Source organism: Pteropus vampyrus, unplaced genomic scaffold (genome assembly GCF_000151845.1).
Source record: "Pteropus vampyrus isolate Shadow unplaced genomic scaffold, Pvam_2.0 Scaffold337, whole genome shotgun sequence".
Lineage (NCBI taxonomy): Eukaryota > Metazoa > Chordata > Mammalia > Chiroptera > Pteropodidae > Pteropus > Pteropus vampyrus.
Window position 1 is genome coordinate 1479802 of NW_011889118.1, and position 17891 is coordinate 1497692.

The window sequence follows — 17891 nt, forward strand, 5'->3', positions numbered from 1 at the left end:
TCCTGGCACAGAGCAGGCACCTGTGCCATGAATGCATGAAGAGTCAGGAACAGAGCCCAACACTGCCACCCACCCACAGTGCCTGCGTCTACCACCACAGGTGAAACCAATAGAAAGCTAAACTCCCCTCTCAGAAGAAAATGAAAAACACTGTCCCAAAAAGGCTCTGGGCTTGTATAGTACTTAACATGGACTAAACAGCAAATGTGAGGGCCATCAGAGTATGTATTTCACTGCAGGGAAACAGAAGTTGGGGGTCTTCTAAGGCCACTTTAGGGCCTGATTTGGGAACTGGTATTAAAGTTCCAAAGACTTAAGTCACCAAGGCCACAGCTGGTGAGGTCTGGATTCAATCATGTAAAAGATGCAGAGAGCACCCCAGTGCCCCAAACCTTGCAGGTCTGGCTTAACCTGGGCCACACTGACTCAGGACTGGCTCACACTTTTAGGGGCCTTTCTTCGGCCTCTTTCCCCTTCTTTGCTACCAGCTTCCATGTTTTCAGCTGTGTGCATCTCCCCCGCCCCAGCCCTAAGGAGATAAGAAGGTGCCCTGGATAGTGGTCAGTATTTAGAGGAACCAAAATCAGCCTCCAGTCCCCAGCTTCTCCCAGGGCAGTTTGAGGTCCCATCTAGCTTAGAGGGAGCCAAGGAGGAGGCAGGTGCACGGTGGGCTGCAGAGACTGGAAATCCCCCAGTCTGCTGGAATGAGGCCAAGGGCATCAGTGGGAAGCTCTGAAGCCCACTAGCCCCTCCCACCCTGGCAAATGCTGCGTGCCCCCTTATTTCCTGCTATTAAAACTTACAGAAAACAGGGAATTCCCAACTCATCAGTTATGCACGTCTTAATAAGGAATAAATTGAGGAAATGTGACTAATGTTGGGGCAAATGTCAGAGAATGGGATTGAGATATGGACTGACCCAGAGAGCCTCTTAACGTTCGGGGAGCTGTCTAGATGTGTAACCTTTGTGTCTCTTGAGTCTCTGCAAAATGGTCCTCCAGCAATTCCTTGCAGGAACGTTTCCCCAGGGACTAATGACACGAGCAAAGTTAAGAACCCAGCACTGTACCTTGCAGCAAAGCAGGTCTGCGCTGGCCAACCACAAGGGGGCGCTGCACTCCGGCCCCGGAGGTGGCCTCCCACCTCCATTCACCAATCTTAGACTAGCGGTGGGAACTCTGGCAGGGAGCCTCTAGCGTGGGATCCGGCCAAACACAGAGCCTGGGCGGTAACTTCACCTTCCAGGGTGCGGTCTGCTCAGAGCAGCATTTCCTGGCTTCACCTGGATAACTATGCAAAATGCATATTCCTGGGCCTCACCCAATTGGCTCACCCAATTGGTGCAGGTCGGACTCTCCCAGGAGCTTTAAAAGTACCGATGCCTGGGCCCCCTCCAGAGATCATCCTTTTATTAGACCTGGGCATTGGGTTCCAATGTACAGTCAGGGCTGAGACCTGCTGGTTAGAACCTGCCATAATGGACATCTCTTACCAGTATGGGCTGCACACTTAACTTGAGAGCCAGACTTAAAGGGACTTGTGGTCCTTCACCTCTGTATCCCCACACTGTGCTCCCGGACCTTTGGGTGACTTCACAAGCTGGCACATAGAACCACAGAGTGGAATCACTCTGAACCTTGGGTTCTCTCAGTTGATCTTTTTGATCTCTTGGCCCTGCAACACTTCTCACATCAGGAAAGGATTTAACCAGCTCCCCAACTGCTGGGTGTTCTGCTTGCCTCCAGTTTTTCCCAATTAATCCCTGCAGAGGTGAACATCCTGGGCCAGCCACCTGGGCCCTGTGGGTGAGGTTTCTCTGGGTGGCTCTGCCTGAGAAGGAGGGGTCACTGGACATGGAGTGGCACTTTAAGTTTTAATTGAAACTGCCAAGTTGCCCTACTACGGTCCAATCAGAAGGCCCAGGGATTCAACTGTGCAGCCGGCAGGCCTAACATCCTGCCATGTTTCATCCCGTTGAGGGGATGGATCACAATGGCTGCTGATTACTAAGAATCCACTGTGTCCTGAGCCCAGGGGATGTGCTTACAGACATCATTCTACTCCACAAGCAGCAGCATGGTTATCCCTATTTCACAGAAAAGGAAATTGAAACTCCAGGAAGTTGTCACTCATTGAGATCACACAACTAGGGACATACAGGATTTGAACCCAGGGCCGTCGGACAGCAGAGTCCATGTTCCTGCCCCCTGGGCCCTCCAGCTTCCGCATTACTCTGCTCAACACTGAGCTTGAAGCCTCGCACGCATTTCAGGTGGGGTGTGTTGTCCCAGCCAGCCCTACGGTGGGAGTCGAGCTCACAACTCTGTTCGTACACCTACTTGGCAATTGGGGTGGGCAGCCTGCCTGCTTCTGGACTCCCACATCCCAGTGAAAGTGTGGCTCTGGGCCCAGCGCCAAAAGGCATTTCCTGAGACTGACGGGTCCCGCCTGGCGCCTACCCAACTCTAGAAACAGACCTAGAGCCTAACGGCCTCCCACGCAGTGTGGCGGCATCCTTGACAGCTGCTTCCCCATCTCACTCTGCTTGAAGTGAGCCTCTCGGGCCCAGCCCCTGTCCTTCCCTGGGCTTTGCCGGGCATGCTGGGGCAACAGTATCAGTCCTTAAGGGGTTCCCTAAAGCTGAGAGCTCCACAAAGCAGTAGGAATTAATGATCCCATTTTACAGTAGAGGGGCCCGATGAACTCTTGGAGGTTTCAGAATGTGTGAGTGACAGAGTGGAACTCAAAACCTAGGCTCCCAATTCCGGGTAACATATTCCTTCTGCCACCCTCCACTGCCTCTGGCTAATAAGCTACTTATTCCCCCATTCCACACAGAAGGAAACTGGGGCTCTGGGTGCAAAGCTCTGCCTTGGAAGCTGTAGAGAGATTGTAAGGGGGCTCTGAATTCAAACACCAACCATATTGTTGTTCTAAACCCACTCTGGACAGCCCCAGGGGGAAGGGGGAGGTTCTTGGGGCCTGTGTGTGTTGCAACATAGGTAGGGGACAGGGGCTCCTCTGGGATCCCACAGCCCTAGTATCCCTTAGCACATCCCATGCCATGCTGTCTTCCTGCCTGACTGTGAGCCCAAAAGACAAAGCCCCACTCCTCACGTTTGTGCTGCTCTATGCAGAGAAGGGATTCAACGAGTGTGTCCTGATAGGATGGTGGGTGGAGAGCAGAGGGGGACATTTGGTCTCTCTGGGGAGAATTCAGCCCCCTCATCCCTACAGCCCCCTCCCCTCGCTAGGGCCAGCCCCATCTCATCCCGCTTCTCTCCAGCTATGGAAACTTGTACCCCAGCCCAGAAAAGTGAACTTGCTGGAAGTCAGCTGCTTGGCTGCCAGGGCCAGCCAATCAGGAGCCGAGGGCGCCTTGCCTACCTCTAAGGACAAAGGGCTGGGGGCTGGACCAGAGAGGCTGGAAAGGCCTGTGCCCTAGAGACAGAAAGAGGGAGCAGAAGGGAGAGAGGCAGAGCGAGAGGAAGGAATAGGAAATGGGAGAAGGGGAGCCATGAAGGTGGTGGGAGAAAGAGCTGCATGCTCAGGGGACACTGACCACCACCTTGGAGCCAGGTTCCTCACTACGCGACGGGCACACTGGAGCATGGCTCTCAACCTCGATCCAGCCGCTCGGCATTTTTTCACCTTTTTCTTCTACGCTGCTCCCCTCCCCCTCTCCGGGTAGGCAAGGGCTCCTGAGAAATAGATTCTAGAACTCAGACACAGACCTCGCTGTGGCAAGGTCAGGGATAAATAGTAATGAGGTGTGGAGTTACATCTAGCATCGCCTTGCCTTGTCTTCATTTTACAGATGAGGAAACTGAGGCTTAAAATAATTAGGTGACATGCCTATGTCTTTTGGCCACTCTGCAATATGAATCTAGATCTGCCTGAAGCCTGAGCTATATCAACTTTCTCTTCCTTGTCCTCCTTTCCAGTCTGGGTCAGCCTTTAGGCCTTCGCTCGTACCTTCCAGCCAGGCCTTCACCTCTCTGCTCTTCCAGACTGGCCCCTCACTCTCCTGAAACAGCCTGCAGCTTGTTCCACCTTCTTCCGTCACCCCACACAGACATCTGGGGCTCTGTAAGCAACCCAGAAAACCCCGCTTTAGGCCCAGGGCCCTAGAACCAGAGGAAACCTATAAATACAAACACATTTGCATGAGAAAGCGCAGGGGTCTGTGACTGCAGCTAACAGCTCAGTTACTTTTCAGGACACAGCTGTCACAAGTGGGAGCAGCAGCCACCAGCTTTCTGGGACAAACACATCCCAACAGCCAAGTTAGTACCATTCAGTGTTTATTTAGACACACAAATAAAAGAACCTAGGGGTTCAAATAGCTTGCGCTCCTTTTTTTTTTGATATTATATATATGTATATATGTATATACACATATATATGTGTATATACCTATATACATATATACGTACATACTTTTTTAAAAAAGATCAACACATTACCAGTCCCCATGTTTTTTCTCTGAGCAATATATACAGCTTATTATATGTGTGTATGTGTATACATATATATATATGCATATATATAATATATTTTTTCAATAGATAACTACATTCAAGTAATGAAACACAGGATTTACAGTTTCCCTCTGAGGGCAGAGGAAAAGCAAATTCACACTCAGTTCACAGAGGAAGTACCATTAAGAGCCCAGCCAGACAGGCGCCAAGGCCCCTCCTGGGGGTGGGGGTGGGGATGGCAGCAGCAGTCACAACAGTCACACAGTTGCTTATCGTGGGGGGCAGGCCAGTGCCGATGCAGGGGGCTGGGCAAACCTGCTCTGCCTGGGCTGGGTGGGGAGGCCATGCTGGCTGACCCAGGTTCCTTGGCTGGGGTGGGTTGCGGGGTGTGTTTGGGAACCTCACTTTTCTAGGAGCCTCTCGAATTTGGGATTCACAAAGGAGAAGCCAGCGAATGCTGTTTGGTCCATGGAGTCGATGAGGTTCTTGTCACTGTAGGAGAGACGCGCCTTCTCATTGAGGAATTCCTGGTCAAAGTTGCTGTAGTCTCCAGGGGACTTCTGCGGGCAGAGGGTAGGGGTGGGTGAGCGGGACCCAAAGGGTGGCCTCCCAAACACCTCGGAATCCCTGTCAGGCTGGCCCAGCCGGAGCTGTCCTTGTTAAGAACAGAAAAGGCAGTCTCCCAACAGCCTGAGAGGAGCCCAGCCAGAAGGCAGATGCCAGTTCCCCCAGCAAGGAACCCTGGACCTGCATAAAAAAAGGTGGGCGTGTCCTGAGCAGGGTTCTGGCAAACTACAGCCCATGGGCCAAACCCCACCCACCGTCTATTTTTGTAAGTCCCACAAGCTAAGAAAAAAATCAAAAGGAGAATAATATTTCATGATGTGAAAATTAAATGAAATTCATGTTTCAGTGTCCATAAATAAAGATTTATTAGTACGTGACCACATCTATTCAATGATGTATCACCTATGGCTGCTTGAGACCATGTGGCCCACAAAACCTAAACTATTTACTATCGAGCTGTTCACAGGAAAAATTTGCCAACTCTGCTTCTGAGGATGCGGCAAAATGGTAATACAGATCGCAAGCTGGTGGCCCTCTGGCCAAACTGAGCTGGCAAGTACAATCATTTTGGCTGGCAGTGGGTTTTAATGGCATTTGAATCAATATTTTTAAATGGGGAAATTCGACATAAAAAATCCAGGTTTCTGGCTTTTTTAAAAAATAGGCAGAGCAGAGCAGTCTTCCACCCATTTCCTGGCATGTCCTCTCCTGGTGCTGAAGGCCCCTTGGGCCACTCGCCACAAGCCCCACCACTTCCCACTAACAGGGGCAGCCAATCAGCACTCCAAGACTTGTGCTTTTAGTGCAGAGAAATCAAATCTATCCTCTTCCTATCACAAGCGAGGGACCGAGGGCAGCCTGCATGATTTTCCTGAAGCTGGCCTGGCCTGGGAGTGATGTACATAGCCCAGGAGGCATCCAGTTTAAGGTCCCTAGAGCAAGGGAAGTGCTCTGCAACTCCAGGCATAATCATGGGGCACATCACACAGGCGGCCCAGTGGACAGCGTGTCCTGATGAAGGAGGGGAAGCAGAGGAGAGAAAGGGAGTGGAAGGGAGGAACAGTGATCAGAGAAGGGCCACAGAGTCCAAATTCTGAGGTGTCTGGAGGACTCCAAATTCTGGCCCTAACCTGCCTCTGCTCTCCTCCTGGCTCCTGGTGGCCTCTGTGGATTCTGAGTCTTTGTGTGAACCATCCCTCCTCTACCTGGAACACCTCCCAGCTGCCCCCAGCCCTGCCCACACCTCACTTCCCTCCAGACCCACCCCATTCTATGCATTCTGGGCTCCTGCTGACAGACCCACTTGATGACTACTGATCATGTGTGGCCTTGTGGTATCTCTCGTACTGTTGTGTTATATCATGGCCATCTGTGTTAAAGTTTCATATTTTTATGTCAAGCCAGGGCTCCTCCAGCTCTCGGGCTGGGCCTCCCACTTTGCTGAGCAGCTTAGCACAGCGCTCTGCACCCAATAGGCACTCAGTATTTCCAATATTTATTGGAAAATGGATTGGATGGATGGAGGAAGAGAGGCCTTAACCCTGATTCCTAAGGCATAGTACCCTGCATACAGTAGGCACTAAAGAATGTATGTTGAAGAATGGCTGGATCCAGTTTCCAGTGTTTGTTGAATGACTGACTGAGTGAGGAGAGAGAGGGTAGGAATATCAGTGTAGAAGCTGTGAATGAACATGCCAGGGAGATCAGGGAAGCAGGTTTGCTGGAAGAAGGGAGGAAGAAAGCATGTAAACGATGCTGGAGAGAGGCAGGGCAAAGGAGGTGCCCACTCTAAAACACAGCAGTGGCAACATCAAGTCAAGGGACTCCCACTAGAGTTAGATCACATACCACTTTGGGCTTGAAGGGCGGCTCCACTAGACGTTTCTCCAGCAGAGTCCAGTTGATGGTCTTGAAGAAGGGGTGGATTTTGATGTTGCCAGTCACTCCCAGCCTCTTGGCTGGGTCCCTTTCAAGCAGCTGCAACCCAGCAGGGGCCCCGGTTAGTACCCGAGGGCTGTAGGAAATCGGAACCTCAGCAAACCCCCAAGCAGATCCAGGGTGCTCAGGCAGGCATGGCCCAGCCCAGCGGTGCAGCCCAGGGCCTCTGGGACTGCTGGGATCTTCTCTGGCCTGCTGTGCTCCCAGCTGCCCCAGAAACAACAAGCTGTGGACGGGGGCTGCTGGGACTCGTGAGTGAAAACAGTGGCTATTTGTTGAGTACTTGATTTCTGCCTGGCACAGACCTGAGTATCATAACATTTATGTTTTCTTCCCAACAACCGTGAGGCAGGTTCTTTTGAAGCCTCCATTTGCACATAAGACAGACACATAAGACAGACTCAGCATTCAGCTTCAGGTCTGTCTCCTGACCTAAGCTTGTAATTGCCATGCCAGGCAGATTCACTTCAGGGTACTTATACAAGAGCTCCTGGGAATGTGTCGAGAGAGTAATACACTCAGTGCATTAGGACTGGAGCGTCAGCTGCCATTCCAGAGACAGGAGGCTTCCGGCATTCCTGTAACCCCATGTATACTGGTCCCTGCCCCAGCCAGCCTAGCCCGGGGCCTCCCACCTTCTCCAGGATATCCTTGGACTCCTTGGTGATCCAGCGTGGATAATGTGGGGTGTCCACACGGATGGACTCGAAGAGTTCGTCCTCATCGTCACCATGGAAGGGGGACTGACCAATGAGCATCTCGTAGAGAAGGACTCCGAAGGACCACCAGTCCACAGAGAATGAGTACTTCAGGCCTTGTAGGATCTGGAGCAGGAGAAGGGGTGCTGGAGCTGAGAGGGGCCCCAGAGTATGAGCCCTGGCCAGGCCTCCTCACCCTCCTGGCTTTGGCGTGGACATCACTGTCTCTGGGAAGCCTTCCTGGCTCTACCCTGTTGAGACAAGGTGTCTGCCTAGGCCGGTGGCTGGGAAGGTGCCAGCTCACCTCAGGTGCGATATAGTCGGGAGTGCCGCAGAAGGTGCTGGCCTGTTTCTCCCCAGTTATGTTCTCCTTGCACATCCCGAAGTCAGCAATCTTGATGTGGCCATCTCGGTCCAGCATCACGTTGTCCAGCTTGAGGTCCCTGAGGGGAAAGGATAGGAAAGGGAGTCCTCAGGAGCCACTTCCTCTCCTGCGCCCCTAGCCCCTATGTCTTCATTTTCAGCCATGTAAGCCTGGGACCCTCCCCAAGGGAACAAGGGAATGAGGAAGAAAGAAGCAGCAGGAGAGAAAGAGGTACTAAAACAGATGCTTCTTGCAAGCCACCTACTGTGTGCTACATGCTGGACACATGCTGTCCTACTTCCTGAAGCCCAAAATGAGGCTCACAGAGTCACTTGCCCAGGGTCACCTGGCTGGTCAGCAGTGAAAGTAGCCCTGGGCTCAGGTTTGTCTAACTCCACAAGGGCAGAGACCATGTTTATTTTTATGTACTTGGTTGGGTGAGTAGGTAATTTATGCACACAATAACAAGTACTAGAAAAGGGCAAATAGCACAAAGTCTACCTTCCACTAACCTTGATTGCCAGGCCTTCCCTAGAGTGATTCTAGATACGGACAAGCACATTACAACATGCATCTTATCCTCACCTTTTAAAACCTGAACTCTAACATTCAATACACGCTGTTTTTCCTCTTGACAATATATTTTGGTGTCGTCCCACATCAGGACACAGAGCATGACCTCGGCCTTTTTGATGGGTACATAGTAATCCATTGTAGGATGGGACCATCATTTACTGGGGTAAATTTATGAAACCAGTCCCTATTGGTGGAAGCTTAGACTGCTCAGATGGAACTTCAGAGCGAGACTGATTGCTCCGAGGAAGGGAGACACGACACCAGTCAATGCTGCGCTCCCGACAATGTCTCTGAGTACGGGCAGTGAGTTCTCAGCCCCTGGAGCCGTGCCAGCCTCAGCTGAGGGGCCAAAGGAATTCTAGCAATGGAGTAGGAGGTTTAAGCAAATACCCAACTAAAGACTAACTCCAAGTGGAGATGGGGCCATAGCTGGGCTGGGGCCCCACTCAGAGAATTTCAGAGGATACGATGGGGTTAGAGCTTCCCCTCCTAAAAGCTCCCCAAACCCCAACTCTCAACCTCCGCACCTGTAAATGATCCCTTTGTCGTGTAGAAACTGTAGTCCACAGACTATCTCAGCCGCATAAAACCTGGATATGAGAGAGAGAAAGTGTTCTGGAATTTCTGCCAATCAGTCCTTGCTTTTCCTTGGTCCCTCATCCCCACCCCCAGGGGCAGGAAATGCTGCAAATAACTCCACGGACAACCTGGGCTAAGATCAAGTACATCTTGTATCAGGCAACACAGCAGGGGGTGGGGTGGGGTGTGTGTGTGTGTGTGTGTGTGTGTGCGCACGGCTGGCAGCCAGGGCAGAAAAAATTATGAAGGAAAACCTCCAAATAAGACAATTTTATGTCATAAGAGTGTATGCATTTCTATTCATGTACATATTTATGAACATATATACACACATGCACACACACAGTTTTGGGGGTGCGTGCTAGTCCGGAGGTCACACACTAGGGTCCTGAGTTGTGCAAGATCACCACCTGCCTTGGCTGAAGCCCAAGGAAGGAACAGGACTCAACATGTCTGTGCTGTGCTCCCAGCCAGAGCTCACCCACTGCCCAGGTTTCCCATACAGTGGGGGCGGTCCTGGCTACCCCAAATCCCTCCAACCCCAGATCTAGCCCAGGCTTGCTTCTCCAAGAAGAAGAAAGAAGGAATGAAAGGTAGGCCAGCAGAAGTCTCTTCCGCCCGCAGGGCCCTCACGTACATGGCACGGTATAGCTCGAAGCGGCCTTTGTCCTGGATGTGGTACATCAGGTCCCCCCCGTTGAGGAACTCCATCACGAAGAACAGGTGATCCTGGGGTGGGGAGGGTGCAGAGGCACAGAAATGGGTGGGAGGCTCCCTCATTGAGGGCCACGGAAGTGGTGGACAACTCTGCCCTGGGGGATGTATTGGGAGGAGACACAGCCCTGTGCTGGGGAGTATGAGGACGAGGACACAACGCTGCCTCAAGTGGTCCGAGTAGGAGACACGGCCCTGCCCTGAGGGGGGCTGTAGCTCCAGGGACACTGACAGAGAGAAGGTCAAGCACCTTGGTCTGGAAGGTGCAGAAGAGGTGGGTGAGAAAGGGATTCTCCCAGGCGAGCGCCAGCACCCGCTTCTCCACCATGGTGCACTCCACATCATCGTCGATCAGAACTACATCCTTCTTGAGGGCCTTGACAGCGAAGAACTCCTTTTTGCCCTTCAGCTCTGCAAGCAGCACCTGAAGGGTGGGTGGCAGTGCTAAGCAGGAAAGGCCTGGGCCAAAGGCCAGGGCAGCACAGCCCTACACAACCAGGAAGAAGCCAGGGAGGGTGGGAAACAGATGCCTCCGGGCTGCTGGGCCCAGGTCCCTTGGGCCACCCCAGAGCCATGTGGCACCTCACCTTCCCGAAGCTGCCTTTGCCCAGGACCTTGTGGAAGATGAAGTTCTCAATGTTGCACCTGGTGCTGCCCTCCCAGATCTTGCCATAGGTACCGTTGTCTGCTGGAGAAACAACACTTCAGACCCAGTTCTCCACTGGCTGAGTCCCTCGCCTGGGGCCCAGGGATGGGCTGGGGTAAGGGGCCTCAGAGAGGAAGGGGCTCATCCCTCATGGTGGTATGTCCTCTCAGGCCCCACTTGACTGAGAAGAGAGGCTAGGTCTCAACCTGGACCGTAGTGGGGAGTGGGGGCTTTCCTGGGGGGAATGGGCCCAGCTTTACCTGGGACATCATCTCCAGAGACTCCTGGCTTTTTTTCGAAATTCTGGTAGATCCCAAAAGGCTCTGCAGGTTCCGTCTCTGACTTCCGGACGGATCTCTGGAGGGAGGGGTTGGGGTTGGGGGTCCAGGCAGTTGGTCACACCATGGTTAGAACTCCCAGCCCAGAGGGAGGACCCCAACCAGCCATAATTCCACCCTTGATACCAAAGAGGGACAGCAGGGGCAGAGCCTGGGACCCCCAGACAGTGCATAGACACATACACACGCACACGTACTCGCACACATGCGCACGCACACACACCCTCTCTTCCAGCAGCACAGGGATGCCTCAGTGCTTTGGAAGGCAGTGGTTACAACAAAAGTTTTGTAAATTAGACACCACCTTCCCAACCACTTAGTCAATAGATTTTTGTTTGTGTTGTCTTCACTCGTGGTTGATTCTAGAATTGTACCTTAACGTTTTGTGGCAATCCTCAACCCCCCAGCCCCACCCAATGCATACACAAAACATATACACACAAAGGCTTTTCATTCAAAGTGTTGCAACCTTGCAGCCCCCAAGTTTACCCTCAAGTAATGTACTTGAATAACTTGAGTTCTACTTCTTGAACTGGATCTTCCAAAAGTGGGATCTTGGGTACAAAGCCCCCTCCTGTTTTTCCCTGGGAGTGAGTGTGAGCCCTGACTACCCCCAACCTCTTCACCATCTGTCCTGGATTCCCATAGCGCTGCCCACCTGGCTGACTTGGTTCAATGCCTCGGCCAAGAGCTTCTGGTTGATGCCGCAGAGGTTGGCAACCTTTTTCTGGCACTTGTGATGCACGTTCATGCCACAGTCTGGAGTGAGAGAGAAGCAAGGCCATCAGGGCCCCACCCCAAGCAGGGCAACCAACAGACTCCAAGAGAACTGTCTCCCTTGCCCCAGGCCCAGCCAGGACAGGGAGGCGTGTAGGAGAGAGCAGGAGAAAGGCTTTTGTGGGGGTCTGCTGGGTGTCCTGTCTTTAGAAAAAATGTATCTGAAGCCATCAAAAGCACTTAAAATCTTTCATTATTTAAAGAAGAAAAAGAAAAATCAGAAGCTATGAGACCTAATTCTGAACCCTTCAAAGAATGCGTGGGATGACCTAGACAAGTCCCTTTTTCTCCAGGGGTCTCTTGTTTCTCCTCTAGCAGTAAAGCTGGGGTTGGGGAGAGGGTCCCTGAGGCATATTTGGGGAGCACCTGCTTGTGTGCAGCAGTGACTCTGGGTCCTACTCTACTCTTACCCCTATTTTACACTTGAGAATGCAGAGGTCAGAGGGGTGGGGCCTCTTGTCCAGTGATCATACAGCAGCTAAATGGTAGAGCTAGTCGGGCCAGTGGGAAGGGGTTGCCCAGGCCACCCCATGTGCAATCCTTCAGCAAGGGGGCAAAGGCAGCATCAGTTAGGTGGAGTTTATGAGGTCCAGGTAAGTAGGCACAGCTGGGAGCCCCTCCGCAACCTCCACCCCAGCCTGCAGAGCTAGGTGGCACACACCTTCACACTTTAATCCCTGTTTCACCAGTCCCCAGAGCAGGCTGCCACAGTGGTCACAGAAGGTGGGGCTCATGTAGTTGTAAACCTTGAACCGGTGAGGCATGTCGATGTTGAAACGTTCTTTCTGGAACTGGGGTGAGGGGGTCACAGGTCAAGGGTCACATGTCAGCTCTAGCCCCTTCCCCAACTCCTAGCTCTCCCCCAACCTCAAGCATAGTGAGATACCAACAGGGCTCCACCAGGGATGGGGAAACCCGGAGGTCCAAGGAAAAACCAAGAAAAACGGAGGAAGGGTGAGCCCCACAGGGAACGGGGAAGAAACAGCCCAAATCCCTCCCACGTGGCCAAGCCCCCCCAAATCCCCAGGGCCCTGCCCCAGCCTCACTATGGTGTCCCGGCTGTTGGTCGCAGTGCCGGTGCACCGGCCGATGATCTTGTCGATGCATTTCTTATGGATGGCAGCGTTGCATTCTTGAGGAGGCACAGGCCCAGGAGGGGGATGGGAAGGCACCAGGAAGAGCAGAGTCTGTGAGCTGGCTCAGTCCAGCCCCCTACACAAAGCCACCGTTCTCCCAACTGCCCACACCCTCACCCCACAGAGGCCTCAGGCCCAGAGCTTGATTTTTCTTTCCTCTGGCCAGCCCTTGAAGGAGGGGCCTGAGAAAGGCAGGGCAGAGAGGACAGGCCCATGGATCTGAGATTAGAAAAGGCTCAAGGAGTCCTGGGCGGAGGCGGGGGTGGGACGGGGCAGAAGTGAGGGGAGTGAGGTATTGCAGTGAGAGAAGTGGAGGCAGGGGAGCCCCCTTTCCCTTTACTATGCCACAGGACATAAGCTTCTAAGCTCTCATGCACATGCACACACAGACAGTTGCACCCTAGCTCAGACACCTGAACACACATACACAGCATGTATAATAATGACAAGTTTTCTTATGTAGAATGCTTAACATGTGCTAGCTACATTTAAAATACATATTTTATCCCATTTGATCTCCATAATGACTATTATCCCTATTTTATAGATGAGGAAACTGAGGCACAGAAGGGTTAAGTAACTTTGTCTAAGGCCCTACAGTTAGGAAGTGGTAGAGCTGGGATTCAAACCCAAGTAGTCTAGCTCCAGAGCTTGTGCTCATAACCGCCGGCCCACAACACCTGGTGCATGCACCCTTGGAGAGAAAGGTGTGCTCGTATGTGTATACCCAGACGCACATGTTATTTCACAGAAGCACATGGGTGTGCCAGTCACGATCTAACAGCCTCTCTTGGGGTAAAGAGCTTTGATGGGCAGCACAGGCTGATCTCTATGTAAATACTCTACTGTGGCCTATTTCAGTCTACCAATGTGATGTCACTGAATGCCAAGAGTTCAGAGGAGATACACAGAATTGGCTTTCATGAGCCAGAGCAAGCCAGCTCCAGCACTTACTGAATGCAGCTATCGTACATGGAAAATCCCACACGTGCACATTCAAGGATAGAGAGTTTTAGTACAGACATGCAGTCTCAACACAGGGACCAGGCTCTCCTGTGAACACACACAGGCACTGGCAGGCACACGTATACATACAAACCGGACTGTGGAGATACTTACGCCTGCATTTGTAACCTTGCTTGTTGAGACCCCTGAAAGGCAAATCCCCGGGCAGGGTGAGTGTGAGGAAGTACTAGGTGTACCCGTCCCTACCCCCGCTCCACCCCCAGTGGGCACAGCCAGCCCTTACCAGACAAAATCTTTGCACACAGAACAGAAGGTGGGCTGCCTAAAGAAGGTGGCGATAAACTCGTGGTTCTTGATGTAGTGGATTTTGGCTTGTTTGATGGCTCCACGGCGGATCATTGTTGGAAACTTGGCCTCATCTTCACCCCGAATAGACTGCTTGCAATCTGGGAGCCATGGAGTAGTGAGGTCAGCTGCAGCCCCAGAGGGGCAACACTCCTGCAGTCCCTCCCAGGGTGGCCCTGGACAGACTGTCTACAGAGGCTGCTTCTCTAAACCTCTGTCCTGGCTCTGGCCTCTACCAACATCCCCAGCCCAGGTAGGGAGGGTCTTACCTCCATCTTCCAGGAAGTACTGCACGGACATCAACACCTTGGCCTGGGGTTGCAGGTCCAGCTGCAGGGGTGAGGGTGAGGGGAGGGTCAAGGAGGGCGGGCCCAGACTCAGAACCCGCCCCCATGGTTGGCCCCCCTCAAGGCCAAGGAAGTCCTGGCAGCCTAGCAAACACCTGTCTGACCAGTGTGGGCAGGCCCAGCCCCGCCCCTGAGCCACGCCCCCAACCCAAGGGGTATTATTACACTTGGGGAAGTGAAAGGCTCCAGCCCACACCCAGCCTGGCCACATGGCCCAGGAGCAGAGTGAAAAGGGAAACTCCCCACCCTCGAACCCTGCTGTCCCCTTAACAAGGATCTTAGAATGGAGGCCCCTTGCCCCCCTGAACATGCAGAGACACAGACACATGCACACTGACACACTCATGCTGGTTCTCTCTCTCTGTGTCAGGGGTTCTGCATGTCCAGTCTCCTCACACAGAGTGGCTGGTTCTAAGGGCAGGACCCACACCACCCCTAGAACCCAGGCCTGGTGACTGACATTGTCCCTTGGGGTAATAGACAGAGAGCTCAGCACTGGCCGAGGGTCAGTGCAGGCCTGGGTCAACTTCTCTCTTGGCCCAACCCCTTCACCCCTCACTGGAGGCTGACCAGGGTCCCCGATGGTCAGAGAGTCTTTTCCAGGGGACGTCTTGGCTGCAGGAGACCACATGTAACCCCAAGGGGCAGGAGATGCTCTGCCAACGCTGGCATCCTGTGGTCACGAGGGACACATGACAATATGCATGTGCAGAGTCCTAGTTTGGCAGGTAAGTAGCGGGTTATCAGCCTTCCCTTTCTCTCACCCTTCCCATGTTGAAGATCATAACTGATGCTCCCCGATGCTTGCCTGGGCATTCTAAACAGAACTGGGAACAATGGGTGCCTCTGAGAAGGGGGCCTGGAGCCTGGGGTTAGGGTCAAACACATTCTTACATACAGTTTGAAATGTTTTGCTATTTGCATATCCTGCCTTTACAAAATTAAAAGGGAAAAAAGTAGTCACAATAATAAGGATGGCTCTCTTTAGCACCTACTCTGTGCCCAGTTCTACAATTAGCCCTTTTAATCCAACTGCTCATTTCATCTGAACGACTGACCCTGCAGTAGAATCTTTTAGCAGCTTCTCCATTTTATAGATCTGGAAACAGGCTCAGAAAAACTAAGGCTTTGATAAACCGTAAAGCCAGAATTCGAATTCAGGCTATGTCGGCTGCAAAGCTGCACCCGGCAGCCATGCTCGCTCACCATACACGCGAGCGTGCACACACACACACACGCACAACGGCACTTCGTGCACCCCTCACCCAGAACTCAGCCTTGCCGTTGTTCTTCTTGCAGCGCTCGGCCAGCACTGACACGCCCACCGTCACTTCAGACACTGGCTCCTCCGCTGCCCGCATCAGCACAATCTGGATGACACGGCCCTCGTATATGTGGGCGTCGAATGTGGACTTCCACTCAGGGTACATGGTGGGCTTCTTCTGCACCAGTGTCTTCCCGCGCTCTGCAACAGGGGCCAAGCCAACCAGGTCTAGTGAAGGCCCCTCGGTCCCTCCATCCCTGGACTTCCCACAGCCTTCAGCCCTGATAGAATCTGCCTGGCCCTCCCTCCCCTCAAAGGTCTGCCATGGCTTCCTACTGTCCTTGGGGCTGAGTCTCTACTCCTCAGCCTGTACAACTGTGTTCTGCTCACTTCACCGGCCTCATCTCATTCACGTGCTCCAGAACACAGAACTGCTGGCAGCTTCTCTTGGGTGCCCTGCCAGGTCTTAGCTCCAGGCCCTTTCTCCTGCTGCTCCCTCTTCCTGTGACCCTTTACCTCCAGCCCCACTGAGATGTCCCCTTCCCTATGCATTCACTCAGTGAACACATGAAGAGAGCTTTCACATGCCAGCCACATTACTGGAGGCAAGAAACAGCAGAAAGAAAAGTTAAACTGGTGCCTGCCCTCCTAGAGCCTCAGTCCTGGGCAGAGAAGTGAACCAGTTCATTCTTCAGGTAAATGTTAAATCATAGCTGTAACGAAATTGAAGTGAGCAAGGCCAGTGGTTCTAGACCCGCCCATGTCAGGGGGCCTGCCCCAGCCTAAGGGTTGGGAAGGCTTCCTAGAGGAAGGGACAGCTCAGCTGAGACCTAAAGGATGATACACGGTTCGCCAGATGAAGGCAGAAACAAGAAGGAAGATATTTGCCTCTTCCAGGAAGATATCCCTAACTCTAGCTTGGGACGGTGCCTACTCTCAGCTTCCCAATCACAAGACTCATCGTCTGGCTCCCCCACCTGACTGTGAGCCCCACAAGGGCAGGGCCAGGTCAGCCTTGGAAAACAGTAGTGTCCTAAGTGCCCAGTACAGGGCCTGGCACAGATAGACGTGTGAAAATTATGGGGTGAAACAACCAATGGGGAGGAGTTGGAAGCCCCAAGCCCCAGTGAGGGCTCCATGCTGCCAGTACTGGACGCCCTATAGGCCTCTGCTGTCCTGCATCCACAGCTGGGCTAGGGAGGGGGATGAGGAAGAATAGGATCTCTCAGAGGTTCTGAGGGAACAGGGCCTGGCCCCTACCAGTGCCACCCTCTGGGCCCCGACTCCCCACCCCACTGGCTGCTGCTACCTCTCCAAGCCTCCAGCTCTACCTGTGCTGAGTGCCTCCTTCATCTTCACGGCACAGAAGGGCTGGCTTGCCTCATCCGTGGCCTGCAGGGAGCCCAGCTCGTAGGAGTTGAAGGCAATGCGCAGGAATGGTGCCATGTTGGGGCCTGTAGTGGGGTTGTGGAGACAGAAGGGGTAAGGCTGGGTAGCAGGGCAGGACCAGCAGGTACAGCCCTGGGAGGTGGTCAGGTATCCGCTCCCCACAGGGCTCTCACAGCATTGAGTCTGGCCCACATGGTGCCTATGATGCACTCGTCCTAGTTGCCAATGCTAAAATTGAGAAGTTTTATATAAGTCTAGATTTGTGGCATCCTTGGTAAAACTAGAAGATGGGACATCAGGCAAGAGCTGGCTGGCACTGCCCCCTTGGACAGGCACTCTTGCCAGTCTACTTTAGGCAGGGACTCCTTTTCACTCTTCTCTAAAACCTACCTGGGCCCTGGAGCCATTTGACTCTGTGACCCCTAGATGTTCATTTGAGGAGTCATTCAATGCCCATTTAATACCCAACTGTGCACGTCTACTATATGCCAGGTACCCGGCATGTGCTGGCCAAAATGGGCAGGCCAGTGGCCCCTGCTCCCTACATCCTGCCCCACATAGCCCTTTCTGGTTTTCAAAGATTTTTGCTCCTAACTACTCAAGCAGACAAGCAGGGCCAAGATAACCACCCCCAGTTTTCAGACAGGGAAACTGACACCCTGAGGCCAAGCCAGCCCCTGAAGCTGGGATTCTATTAATGAAGCACTGACTTTGTTTGGGACCGGGGGCCTCTCATCTACGCAGAAGGTTGCCTGCACTTTCAAAC

The 17891-nt window shown here is 52.9% G+C and overlaps 1 protein-coding gene across 3 annotated transcripts in view; it reads right to left on the bottom strand.

Annotated features, from left to right (window-relative positions):
• Window positions 1–4287: 4287 nt before the first annotated feature.
• PRKCD (protein kinase C delta) overlaps window positions 4288–17891 on the bottom strand; it is a 36483-nt gene continuing 22879 nt past the window's right edge. For 2 of the 3 annotated variants that reach the window (XM_023522316.1, XM_011378390.2), the window contains exons 3-19: window positions 17068–17190; window positions 15738–15937; window positions 14395–14455; window positions 14064–14226; window positions 13934–13965; window positions 12725–12810; window positions 12340–12469; window positions 11560–11660; window positions 10824–10920; window positions 10505–10605; window positions 10168–10341; window positions 9841–9932; window positions 9152–9214; window positions 7989–8127; window positions 7622–7810; window positions 6897–7025; window positions 4288–5041 (exon numbers count right to left, since the gene is read on the bottom strand). In XM_023522316.1, the coding sequence (XP_023378084.1) occupies window positions 4883–5041; window positions 6897–7025; window positions 7622–7810; window positions 7989–8127; window positions 9152–9214; window positions 9841–9932; window positions 10168–10341; window positions 10505–10605; window positions 10824–10920; window positions 11560–11660; window positions 12340–12469; window positions 12725–12810; window positions 13934–13965; window positions 14064–14226; window positions 14395–14455; window positions 15738–15937; window positions 17068–17182 (2031 nt within the window). In that variant the 5' untranslated portion in view covers window positions 17183–17190 and the 3' untranslated portion in view covers window positions 4288–4882. The remainder of the gene's footprint in view (window positions 5042–6896; window positions 7026–7621; window positions 7811–7988; window positions 8128–9151; window positions 9215–9840; window positions 9933–10167; window positions 10342–10504; window positions 10606–10823; window positions 10921–11559; window positions 11661–12339; window positions 12470–12724; window positions 12811–13933; window positions 13966–14063; window positions 14227–14394; window positions 14456–15737; window positions 15938–17067; window positions 17191–17891) is intronic. The other variant, XM_011378391.2, reaches the window with a different exon arrangement.